At 52.0% G+C, this 13,409-nt stretch overlaps 1 protein-coding gene across 1 annotated transcript; it reads left to right on the plus strand.

The window, feature by feature from the left end:
- Window positions 1-4,688: 4,688 nt before the first annotated feature.
- On the plus strand, window positions 4,689-11,630 carry LOC750356 (mucin-20). The gene is made up of 2 exons (XM_024355881.3): window positions 4,689-4,795; window positions 8,409-11,630. Exons 1-2 carry the CDS (start codon window positions 4,720-4,722, stop codon window positions 9,956-9,958), a joined length of 1,626 nt encoding a protein of 541 aa, XP_024211649.2. The 5' UTR covers window positions 4,689-4,719; the 3' UTR covers window positions 9,959-11,630.
- Window positions 11,631-13,409: the final 1,779 nt, after the last annotated feature.

A 13,409-nucleotide genomic window follows, 5' to 3' on the forward strand; every position in this document is an offset into this window, starting at 1 on the left:
ATTGTGACATTAGAATAGAGGAAAAACTTTTGGGACTCATGGAGAGCTGAAATGTTCATGAATATCAAGTAGAACAGGAATTAACTGCATGGACTGAAGTAATCTTTTTGACTTTTTGCTTAAAACATTGTTGATCCTGTGTTTTGTTTTTTCAGAGTCAAGGAAACTTTTCTTTTGAGCCATTGACAGCTTTTAACAAGTTATTATACTCCTATGAACAAAATTTGGAGCATATTCATTTCTCTCTACCTGATTTCTCCAGAATTTGGAAACTATTTGTGAGTATCCTTAACTTATCACAATATAGTTATTTGCATAAATGCAATAATAATCTGTTTTTATTTGTAACAGGACACAATTGGAGAAACTGGTTATTTTACCAGCACTTTGACTAGAATGATGTGCTTTCCTTTAAGGAATTAAACTTGTTTTATGGAGCCAGTAAAAGCCACATGCCCTGTCTACACAGTCGCTGAACAGGGTTCCTGCCCTGCGGTAAGTAAAGAATGTCACTTTCCGACAGGCCCAGGAACCCCAAGTTTTACCTTGGAACCTCAAAAGGAGAGGAATTCATGCCACTCATAGGTATTTGATGGTACAAATCCATGGCAGGGCTTAGCTTTAAACAAGTCTTTTCTGAGATTCCTTCTATGGAACAAAGTTTCATCAAAGCCTATTTAAAAGCCTGTGTAAAAAAATAATTATTCTTGCTGCACTGTATACAAATAATCAGGCCAAGAATAATAAAGGAAATCAGTCCTACCATGATTTGTCTTTAGTAAAAATGAGAAACTGGAGAGAGAAAAACTACGTTTTAAGAACTATAGTACACCTGTTGTTAGATTCTAGTCTTGCCTAATGTTTTTCCATTTTTATTATTTTCTGCAGTTTGGACCAAATTCTAATTTTTCTTGGCTACAAGTCTTCAAAATAATGTTTTCCATTTTTTCCCTTTCTTTTTTCCCATTTTTCCTAATTTGGAGTCACTGAAAGCTAAGCTGTGCTTTTTGAAGCCCTGTGAACTGAAGCTAGACAACTTAAACTTCAGAAGAAAATAACAGCAGCCTATTTACATATATAAGCTACTTTCATACCTGCTTACTGACGTATGGACTTCAGAGTAATGTGGCCTATATCAATTTTCTAGGATCGTTATTTTGTTTGTTGTTTTTCTCCCTTCCTCCACCTATTTTCTCTTCATAGGACATGAGGATTCTCAACCTGCTAATAATGAGCTACCTATCTAGGAATAAACCATCCTAGCCATGAGAGACCCAATGAAACCTCAGACCAGAGACTCATTTTCTTCTAAAATGCTTTCTCCAAAAGATTTTTAAAAAGAAAAGGGGGAAATGTGAAAGGAAACTATCTTGGGCCCCCCCAAAATCATGAAGCTAAAGGGAAAAGTCAAGCTGGGAACGGCTTAGGGCAAACCTGTCTCCCGTTCTATTCAAAGTCACCCCTCTGCTTACTGAGATAGATGCATATCTAATTGCTTCCTTTGGAGAGGCTTATCAGAAACTCAAAAGAATGCAACCATTTTTCTCTCACCCACCTGTGACCTGGAAGCCCCCTCCCTGCTTGAGTTGTCCCACCTTTCCAGACTGAACCAATGTTCATCTTACATATGTTGATTGATGTCTCATGTCTCCCTCAAACGTGTAAAGCCAAACTATGCTCTGACCACCTCGGCACATGTCACCAGGACCTTCTGAGGCTGTGTCATGGACGTGAGTCCTCAACCTTCGCAAAATAAACTCTCTAAATGAACTGAGACCTGTCTGAGATATTCGGGGTTCACAGTTTGCTGTCTCTCTTCACTAGGAGAGTTGTTCCGTGAAGGCCGGGATCTCTTTTACTGAGTGATGTATTCCAAGTGCCTGGAGCAATGTCTGGCATGTAGAAGGAATATCCGTACGTGCATTAAATTAATGAACTAGCCTCCTACGCTCATTCAAGGTGAGAGCTGAGTTTGGCTAAAATATGGCCCAGGAACTTTCTGCATAAGACTCTTATGGCCCCCAGGGCTAACAGTCATCTGCCCAGGCTTGTAAATTTCCCAAATACCGAGGAAAATGGTCCAAAATTCAGCAAACCCAGGGAAGCTTTCAGCCAGGCTTCCTTTCCAGGGATTCCTCACTTCCTCATCTGCAACAGGCTGGGGTGGACTCACTTGCTGCTGGAATGAGGAAGCCCCTGTCCCTGCGGGGGCGGGGCTGGAGGAGGGCTGGGGTGGCTGAGAGGAGCTGCATTGGTGCTTAGTCTCTTCTCCATCTTCCCTTGGGCTAAGCCTCACAGTGGGTCGCAGCTACTAGATGGGGTCTAAGAGAATACAGTCCTTGCTGTGGCCCTGGCCTCCTCTCCCTACCTGACTCCTCCTGGGGGGAGTCCTTGTCTCATTTGATAAGCAAAGAGCTGGGGCTGAGTGGAGGATGGAAGGGGCTCAGCCTACAGATCAATGGTGTCCAAGATCCCCACCCCAAGTGCTGGGTTTTGTCCCCTATGGACCCCCTCAGCCTCTTCTGGGGAGTCTTCCTCCTCCTATTCCCTCCCATTCCCTCCTTCTTCCCAGCAGCACAGCCCAGAGCAGAGTAAATTTCTGGAAGACAATGTCACGCCCAACGCAGAACCCCAGACCACGGGGCCAAAAGGACCCTGTAGATCATGTTGACGGAGGCCCAGAGAGGGCAGATAACTTGTACGTTCACACAGCTTCTTGGTCAGTGTTAAGAGTAAATTTCTGGAAGACAATGTCACGCCCAACGCAGAACCCCAGACCACGGGGCCAAAAGGACCCTGTAGATCATGTTGACGGAGGCCCAGAGAGGGCAGATAACTTGTACGTTCACACAGCTTCTTGGTCAGTGTTAAGAGTAAATTTCTGGAAGACAATGTCACACACCCAATGCAGAACCCCAGACCACGGGGCCAAAAGGACCTTGTAGATCATGTTGACGGAGGCCCAGAGAGGGCAGATAACTTGTACGTTCACACAGCTCCTGGGTCAGTGTTAAGGAGAGAGCTGGAAATGGAACCTGGACCTTCCAATTTTCTTTTTCTTTTCTTTTTTCAGACAGAGTCTTGCTCTGTTGCCCAGGCTGGAGTACAGTGGAGCAATCTTAGCTAACTGCAACCTTTGCCTCCCAGGTTCAAGCAATTCTCCCACCTCAGCCTCCCGAGTAGCTGGGATTACAGGCGTGCACCACCACACCTGGCTAGTTTTTGTATTTTTAGTAGAGATGGGGTTTTGCCATGTTGGTCAGGCTGGTGTCCAACTCCTGGCCTCAAGTGATCCACCCACTTTGGCCTCCCGAAGTGCTGGGGTTACAGGCGTGAGCCACTGCACCCGGCCTGGATTTAAAATTCTTTCCAGCTCTGAGATGTTGTGATTCCCTGATGCGGATCCAGCAGGCTTTCTTCTACCCAAGAGCTGCCTTCATCAGTGCTCCTGCCCTGAAATTCCCAAGCTACCTTGTCCGGTCACTGGCCAGTGGCCATAACAGTTCACGTCCGTGGCACATGGAGGGAGTAAGATTCTTCTCTAGGGAGTTTGGAAATATATTTGGTAACTGCATGTCCCTTCTCATGGCTGAATCTCTAGCTTGGCTGAGTCATCACCCTCACGCGTCCTCTCTTCCTAGGCCTTGAGACCAGATGAGTGCACTCATCTTTTCCCTCTTCCCAGCTAGTCTCTTCTCCAGCCCCGTGCCTTCGGCCTGGCCAATGTTCCTGGCTTTGACTGGGATGCAGAATCACAGGATGATGAAGATGGAAGGATGTTAGCAATTAGAATTGTCCCACACTGGGGAGCCGTCTCTTCTCCCCAACGCTTGAGGATCAGAATGGATGTCAGGGTTCTCGCTCATTTACTGAGCACCTAAGATGTATATACTTTTGATAAGCATCAGCTGTGTAGCAGGCACTGTGTAAGAGCTTTACTATCGCATGTGATCCTCACGACAACAGCCCAGCGAGGTAGGTTTATCCATTTACAGAGCAGGAAGTGAAGGTTCAGCCTGGCTCTGAAATTCGCCCTCGGTGATAGAGCTAATCATGCCCAGGACCAGGAATGAAACTGGGTCTGACTCAAAGCCCAAGCTCCAGGCACGGGAGGGGGTGGTGGTGAAACGTGACCTCCTGTGGCTTTCCCAGCACAAGACTGAGGGGTCGATGAGGAAGTGATTTGGCTGGGCACGGTGGCTCACGCCTGTAATCCCAGCACTTTGGGAGGCTGAGGCAGGCGGATCACCTGAGGTCAGGAGTTCGAGACAAGCCTGGCCAACATGGTGAAACCCCGTCTCTACTAAAAATACAAAAATTAGCCTGGCATGTTGGCACACGCCTGTAATCCCAGCTACTCGGGAGGCTGAGGCAGGAGAATTGCTTGATCCGAGGAGGAAGAGGTTTCAATGAGCCGAGATCTCACTACTGTACACTCCAGCCTGGGCAACAGAGAGAGACTCCATGTCAAAAAAAAAGCTACTGATTCCACATCTTCAAATCAAATCTCAGTGGAGTGTTTACTGGGCAAGGAAGGCAGGGGGGTCAGCTTGCTGACAGCCTCAGCCCGCACATTTGTCATCACTTGGCCACATCCTGGAAACTACTCAGTCACACACCTGGGCAGGAGGCTGCCCCTCCTCCCTGGTTTGAGGAAGCAGGAAAAGGTACCCGCAAGAGACAGCCAGCAGTTCTGTGGAGCAGTGGTGGCCGGCTAGGATGGGCTCTCTCTGGGGTCTGGCTCTGCCCCTTTTCTTCTTCTGCTGGGAGGTTGGGGTCTCTGGGAGCTCTGCAGGTAAGGAGGCCAGAGGGGCCTGGTGGGCCTCTCCCCTAGTGGGGCTCTGTGAGTGAATTTCAGTATGAGCCACCCTTCATGGGCAAGGGCAGGCTCTCTTGGGTTGATTATAATGAACCACAGTGCTACTTGTGAAGTGCTATTATTGTTGATAAAAAGTGTGCAAATGACGGTGTGAGTGAGTGTAAGCATGCATGGCGCTGCAGTACACACTAATCAACCATGACGGTGTGTGTGAGTGTAAGCGTGCCTGGCACTGCAGTACACACTAATCAACCATGACGCTGCCATCGTAAGGGGTGGCTGAGAGTTTGTCTTTATGAACGTGGGACAGTAAGTGGGGCACGGAGCGGGGGGTTGCAGGGAGGTGCCAGCTGGTGATCATTGTGCAGAAAGCTGAAGAATGTGGCTTAACAAGATTCTGACTCCTCTAAGTTTATTACCTAGCATGGATTTCCTTCAAAATACAGATTTCGTGTGAAAAGTCCAACTGCCACAAACTGCTCGGGAAGGGTGGATGCTAAGAGGCAGGGCTTTTGTGAAAGACGGGAATGAACCCTGACCTGTCGCTAATAGGAGTTGTGCCAAACTCATCACATACATTAAAAAATAGAAAAGGATTTATTTATTTATTTTTTAGAGCAGTTCTATGCTCGCTCTAAACCTCGAGTGGAGAGGCCGGGCACGGTGGCTCACACCTGTAATCCCAGCATTTTGGGAGGCCGAGGTGGGCGGATCACCTGAGGTCGGGAGTTCGAGACCAGCCTGACCAACATGGAGAAACCCCGTCTCTACTAAAAATATAAAATTAGCCGGGGGTGGTAGCAGGTGCCTATAATCCCAGCTACTCGGGAGGCTGAGGCAGGAGAATTGCTTGAACCTGGGAGGTGGAGTTTGCAGTGAGCTGAGATCGCACCATTGCACTCTGGCCTGGGCAATAAGAGTGAAACTATGTTTCAGAAAAAAAAAAAAAACTGGAGTGGAGAGTCTGGAGTTCCCATCCCCACCACTCACAGCCTCCCCCATCATCAGCGTCCCCCACCAGAGTGGCACATTTGTTAGGACTGAGGAACCTACTTTGACGCATCATTATCATACATTGTATTTTTAATTCTCACAACGGCCCTGCAAGATCGGCCCTGTTCTTACCACCCCCCACCTCCACTGCTTTAAGGGTGAGGCCACTGTGCTTCTGGGCATCCAGTAACAACTCCTTGGAGCCAGGATCTGACTCCCCACAGGCCTGAGCACTGCACCCCGTGGCCTCCTGCCTGTGCTCACCATGGCCTGGTCTGCGCTGCACGTGTCCCGTTAGCTCCACCTTACAGGTGCGGAAATGCAGGCTTGGAGCTGAGAGACTTGGCCAGGGTCACAGGGCAGAGAGCAGATTCGCCAACTCAGGGTCCCAAGTCCACACGCTTTCCTCTCCACCAGATTTGAAGATTGTACCGGGAGAGCCGCAGTGTTCCAGAGCTACCGAGGGGCTGGGCCGGGATTTGCTGTATTCGAGAAGACCCCCCTGGACCCGAGAGGCTGTGGGCTTGGGGAGCATGAGGAGGTTTCACAGCAGAAAGGACACCCCGGGGCTCCTGGACAAGCCAGAAAATGTGCCAGGGGAAGTCAGGCTCCAAGGGCACCACTCTGGGCTTCCAGCTGTGTGGGCTGGACCAAGAAGGCTCAGAGAAATGATCTCAGGCTTGAAGTGGGGAGAAGAAACTGTATTATGAAGGCGGACGAACAGTTCCTGCAAAAGTGAGATTTGTGTGTGCAGCTGGGCCGCACCGGACCAGGGATGAGAGTGGGTGCCCGGGACTCGCCTACACTGCCTGGGGGTGCAGCCCGCACTCCTCACTATAGTCAGATCGACTATGCGTGCTTTCCAGGGGCCCGGGAGAGGACTCCATGGGGAGGGATGCTTACCTTGTGGGCTTTGGAATATAAGCCCTTTCACCTTCTCCGCTGGTCCTCATCACCTTGGCAAGGCAGGTATTGTGACCCTGTTTTCTCAGGTGAGGACATGGAGGCTGGGAGGGGTTTAGAGACTGGCCTGGCTAGTAGGAGGCCGAGTCAGGATTTGAACCAGCAGATCATCTGACCCCAGAGCCGGTCGTGGGCGGCACAGCGGGAGCTGCAACCGAGGCTCTTGATTCCTGCCTCGTCATTCCCTGAGGTCCACAGGACAACCAGCTGGGGACCTGGGGCCCCATCCTGACGCCCTGGGGAGAGGTGCTAGGCCTCTTTTGGGTCTATGGGCTACTTTTGGGCCAGTGGAGCTGGGTAAAGACCATCTCAAACCGTGTGCCAGGGGAGGTCAGACTCCAAGAGCACCACCTTTGGGCTTCCAGTTGTGTGGGCTGGACCAAGAAGGCTCAGAGAATTAGGGGGTTCGTATTTGATCCTTTTCCTTCCAAGACTGGGATTACCAGATAAAACACAGGGCATCCAGTTACATTTGAATTTCAGGTAACAATTTTTTTTAAGTGTAAGTATATAGCCAATATTGCATGAGAAATACTCATGCTAAAAAGTTATTCGTCGTTTATCTGAAATGCAAGTTCAAATTTAACTGAGTACCCTGTATTTTTATTTGCTAAATCTAGAAACCCTCTCCAAGAGGCTCCTTGGCCCACTCACAGGGAGAGCCCGATCTCCCTCTAGACAGGGGAGGCCCCCTTTCTCAGGCCAGAAAAGATCTTGTAGTAAACTACTCAAGAGGCTGAGGCAGGAGGATCGCTTGAGCCCAGGAATTCAAGACCTGCCTGGGCAACAGAGCAAGACCCTGTCTCTGGGGAAAATATCCTACCGTAGCCTCCCTCAGGGACTCCCATTCCTCCTACCTCAGGGCCAGTCAAGGGAACAGGCCTCTGCTCTAGGCAGAAGTGCCGGCAGCCGCTCTCTGAAAAGCTAGGTGTTGCCTCAGGGGCTCCCGGTGTCCTGTGGAAAATGCCTGGCCACGGTTTCCATGGTTCCCAGGCTCCAACCCTGCAGTTCTCAGCCCTCATTCAGGAGGGGCCTCGGCAGGGTGGGGGGTGCCCTCTTTCCCTTGCCGGAGCCCCAAGGACTCTGCCGGCTCCCTCGCTTTGGCAGCAGCACTGCCCACCCTGTCTCTGGAGGTTCCCCACCCTCAATCCACCCAGCTACCCCGAAAGGCAAAATCATAGGCCTTTCTCATCTTTTAAGGGTTTTTACTTCCATGGGGAAGTATGTGTTGGATGAGAAAAGTATCCGGGGAAGGGGACAGAGGTTCAGAAAGCTCTGCGAGTCCTGGACGCTGGTCTGCCTTCTTGGCTCACCCTGGAAGGTGGACACTGGCCCCACACATCCCCTCTTAAAGACGCAGGCCGATAGCCAGCAGATCCTGGGGCTTGCTGGCCCCAAGTGAGTTGTCAGGGCTTCAGAGGACGCCAGCCATGGCAACCCCAGCTCCATGGCTGCCACACAGGCCTGGGCTTCCCAGAACTGCCTCCTTCTTGTTCGCTTATGTAGATGAAAAGTGAGGTAACGGCACTCCCCCGCCCCACCCTCCTCCCAGAAGTGCCCAGGGTGTAAACGCAATCGCTTGTGTGAAGTCCACTGGAACCCAGGCTCACCAAGTCAGTCTTAACCAACACAGGCCCCAGCACCCGCAGAGCAGACACTGCGATGACAACGGACGACACAGAAGTGCCCGCTATGACTCCAGCACCGGGCCACGCCGCTCTGGAAGCTCAAACGCTGAGCGCTGAGACCTCTTCTAGGGCCTCAACCCCAGCCGGCCCCATTCCAGAAGCAGAGACCAGGGGAGCCAAGAGAATTTCCCCTGCAAGAGAGACCAGGAGTTTCACAAAAACATCTCCCAACTTCCTGGTGTTGATCGCCACCTCTGTGGAGACATCAGCTGCCAGTGGCAGCCCCGAGGGAGCTGGAATGACCACAGTTCAGACCATCACAGGCAGTGATCCCGAGGAAGCCATCTTTGACACCCTTTGCACCGATGACATCTCTGAAGAGGCAAAGACACTCACAATGGACATATTGACATTGGCTCACACCTCCACAGAAGCTAAGGGCCTGTCCTCAGAGAGCAGCGCCTCTTCCGGCGGCCCCCATCCAGTCATCACCCCCTCACAGGCCTCAGAGAGCGGCGCCTCTTCCGACAGCCCCCATCCAGTCATCACCCCCTCACGGGCCTCAGAGAGCAGCGCCTCTTCCGACGGCCCCCATCCAGTCATCACCCCCTCACGGGCCTCAGAGAGCGGCGCCTCTTCCGACGGCCCCCATCCAGTCATCACCCCCTCATGGTCCCCGGGATCTGATGTCACTCTCCTCGCTGAAGCCCTGGTGACTGTCACCCACATTGAGGTTATCAATTGCAGCATCACAGAAATAGAAACAATGACTTCCAGCATCCCTGGGGCCTCAGACACAGATCTCATCCCCACGGAAGGGGTGAAGGCCTCGTCCACCTCCGATCCACCAGCTCTGCCTGACTCCACTGATGCAAAACCACACATCACTGAGGCCACAGCCTCTGCCAAGACCCTGTCCACAGCCGGCACCACAGAGTCAGCCACACCTGATGCCACAGTTGGGACCCCACTCCCCACCAACAGCACCATAGAAAGAGAAGTGACAGCACCCAGGGCCACGACCCTCAGTGGAGCTCTGGCCACAGGGAATCCCCTGGAAGAAACCTCAGCCCTCTCTGTTGAGACACCAAGTTACGTGAAAGTCTCAGGAGCAGCTCCGGTCTCCATAGAGGCTGGGTCAGCAGTGGGCAAAACAACTTCCTTTGCTGGGAGCTCCGCTTCCTCCTACAGCCCCTCGGAAGCCGCCCTCAAGAACTTCACCCCTTCAGAGACACTGACCACGGACATCGCAACCAAGGGGCCCTTCCCCACCAGCAGGGACCCTCTTCCTTCTGTCCCTCCGACTACAACCAACAGCAGCCGAGGGACGAACAGCACCTTAGCCAAGACCACAACCTCAGCGAAGACCACGATGAAGCCCCCAACAGCCACGCCCACGACTGCCCGGACGAGGCCGACCACAGACGTGAGTGCAGGTAAGTGGCTCCTGCTGGTGATCTTTGGGGATTTGGGATGCGGAGTTTCCAGGACATCTCCGCACTTGAGGAGTGGAGAGGAAGGAAGGATCTGGAGCCTACTCAGAGCCTGCTCCTGATGTTGCCTCTTCGTGATCTTCTAGTGGTTCTTGGCGAAATCAGGAAAAGGCAGATGGAGGGTTGTGTATGGAAAGGGGTGGGGATGGAAGTCCGGAGAAATGGTTTGCGGTCTCGGCTCTGCCTGTAACAACCCGAGTGACCTTGGGCAAGTCCCTGTCCCTCTCTGGGCCTCAGTTTCTCCACCTGTATTTGGAGAGGGTTGGAATGGGCACTGAAGTCCTGTCCAGCTCTGACCTTCTATGAAATTCACTGTTGAGCAGCTCTGGAAGCTTCTATTCCAGCCATAGCCACACAGAGGAGCAGCAGGCAGGCATCAGGCCCAAGCTGCTGCTCTCTGATGGGCTCGGACCCCATGAAAGTGGGGCCTGCTGGATGCATTTCCTGGGATTATGTGGAAGCTGATCAGGTTGCTGGGGCAAGTGGAGGCAGGATAGAGGTGAAGGGCCGTGGGATGGAGAATCTCAGAAGACTCCATCTGGGGTCCGGGAAAGGACAGAGAAGGTATATTAGGGATCGGGTCCTCCAGATCTAAGGGTGGGGTGGTGGCATGTTTCTTGAGTTGGTTCCTGGAAAGGGAGCTGAAATGGTTTAATCCCTCTTCCATGAAACGCAGGCGGTGGGGACAGCCACCAGACAGGAAAACACACTGTACATTGATCCTTTTATGACTTTTGTGAAATTGATGGACAGGCAGGCAGGGAGGGGTCCTGGGAGAGAGTCTGGGGCACTCCATCTTGGGGTAACTCTTTTGCTCTCCTCCTTTAATTATAATATTAAATAATTAAATAATAAATAATTAGAGAAGTGCACAGATACACATGCCCCTGGACGTTCAGATCAGCGTGGTGGATAATAGTAACAACGTTTCAGAAGTAGAGTCTGGTTAAATAAACTACTGCACATCCTTACCAAGGGATGGTGCTTCCTATGGAAAAAGTTTCCTAGGGAAAAAGGTTCCTGTGGAAAAAGGTTCCTATGGAAAATGCTTTCCTGAAGAGCACATGCTTTGAAGGTGGCCAGACTTGGGTGGAAACTGAAACTCTGCTAGTAACTAGATGTGTAATTCAGGGAACATTCCTTCACTCTTTCAGCTTCAGTTTCCTTATCTTTAAAAGGAAATGATCATAATAGCACTTATGCTGCTGTGAGATTTAAATGAGATAATGTGTCCACAGTACTCAGTACAGTGCCGGACACACAGTAAGCACTCAATGGTAATGATTATTATAATGTATTTTAAAATATGACACTATATTCAAACATACCATTATAATATGGCAAATGGGAATGTGGACACAATATATGAGACAACCTGTTCACAACTGTTTAATCAGGAGGTTCTCCAGCATTAGGAGAGATTTGATCTTCAATAAAAAATCAATGTGTGAAGGTTCCTAGGCATAAAAGAAAGTTCAGAAGGATATGTACGAAATATTGTTGTCTCTCCGGGGATTGGGATTACAGGATTTTTTTCCTCTTTTCTTTTTGTTAAGTTTGTGTTTCCTAAAGTTTCTGCAATAAACATATGATGCTTGTATAATAAAAATTATAGGTTTTCCTTAATTGCATAGTCAGGGCTTGCCTCCCTGCGCCTCCTACCCCAACTCCCCAACATACAGTAGTTCTGAGGGATTTCACCCCCTGCTCCGGGAGAGAGTGGGCTTAGCCTGGATTCTGGGAGAAGCTCTTGCTTGGTCCCAGACCCAAGTAAAACAGCAGTTTCTGTTGTGTTTGGGGTGTGACCACTGCCCTGCCCTATACAGAAAATAGGATGTGTTGCGTTATTCCTTTGTTTCTCTGACAAGCTTGCCAACTTATTCCTGTTCCGGGAGAACCGGGGGCTGTCAGCACTGAAAGGGGGCTCAGAAATCCCATCTCATTTTCAGATGGGGGTGCTGAGGCCTGGCCTGGGGAAGGTGCTTGGGGGTGTTGAGGCCTGGCCTGGCCTGGGGAAGGTGCTTGGGGGTGTTGAGGCCTGGCCTGGGGAAGGTGCTTGGAGGGTGTTGAGGCCTGGCCTGGGGAAGGTGCTTGGGGGCGTTGAGGCCTGGCCTGGCCTGGGGAAGGTGCTTGGGGGCGTTGAGGCCTGGCCTGGACTGGGGAAGGTGCTTGGGGGTGTTGAGGCCTGGCCTGGCCTGGGGAAGGTGCTTGGGGGTGTTGAGGCCTGGCCTGGGGAAGGTGCTTGGAGGGTGTTGAGGCCTGGCCTGGGGAAGGTGCTTGGGGGCGTTGAGGCCTGGCCTGGCCTGGGGAAGGTGCTTGGGGGCGTTGAGGCCTGGCCTGGACTGGGGAAGGTGCTGGGGGGTGTTGAGGCCTGGCCTGGCCTGGGGAAGGTGCTGGGGGGTGTTGAGGCCTGGCCTGGCCTGGGGAAGGTGCTTGGAGGGTGTTGAGGCCTGGCCTGGCCTGGGGAAGGTGCTTGGGGGCGTTGAGGCCTGGCCTGGCCTGGGGAAGGTGCTGGGGGGTGTTGAGGCCTGGCCTGGGGAAGGTGCTGGGGGGTGTTGAGGCCTGGCCTGGCCTGGGGAAGGTGCTTGCACAGGGTGACATCATTTCAGGGAGTAGTTGCCTTTGTCCCTGGCCAGTCTCCAGTCTCCAGCTTCATATCCTCCCGCTGGAGGGCAGAGATGATGGGGGTGTCCCTGTGTATGCTTAAGTGCAATGGCATTTTAAGAAAACTATTAGCAATTTTATGAAACTAAATTGCTGCTGTTTTATTAGCAGCCACAGTCAGCAAGGCCCTGGCTGGGTGCTTGCTCCGTGAAGCTGTATACGTGTGACTGCCTCAGCAGCGCTGGCTGCTCCTGCTCTTGAATCTAAAAAGCAGCTGGACAAAATGTTCACGTTTTCGCTCAAAACCAAACAAACAGAAAAACTCAATTAGCTTGTTTGTGTGGGCTGAAGCACCTCTGTTTACCCGCCCCCCGCAGTGACCCCCATAGTGTCCCCGGAATGGACGGACTCACGGGCTGTCACATCGCGCACGTCTTCCCTGGAGAAGGGATGTGAATCTTGGTGGGGTGGGGGGCACTACCTGGCCCAGCACAGGGTGCAGGTGGGTGACCCGGGAGACTCTCCCCGCTCCAGACCTGTCATCATGTTGCCATCTGAGGCGGCACTCACAGGTTTGCGGGGCTGCACATCTTTGGGGGCCTCCACTCAGCCTGGCACAGTGTGTGCCCAGCAAGTAGACGACCGCATCCTCGCCAGCACACATGTGCTAGAAACTTCTGTCAGGAAATGCCGCTCTTCACAGCCAAGGGTGGAAACTACTGGATGCATTGCAGAGCCGGGCCCTCCCTCCGGCCTGGCTCCGAGCCGTGCCTGGTGTGGTGGAGGGGTGGAGGCCACCCTCACCGGGCCCTGTGTGCTGCTCTGATGCCGCTGAGGGGGCCGGGGCCTCGGTGTGCCCTCAGCGCGTCCACTGCAGAGGGGAGCCTGCGCCCACGTTTTGGTCCTGTG

This window comes from Pan troglodytes, chromosome 2 (genome assembly GCF_028858775.2).
Source record: "Pan troglodytes isolate AG18354 chromosome 2, NHGRI_mPanTro3-v2.0_pri, whole genome shotgun sequence".
NCBI classification, from domain to species: Eukaryota; Metazoa; Chordata; class Mammalia; order Primates; family Hominidae; genus Pan; species Pan troglodytes.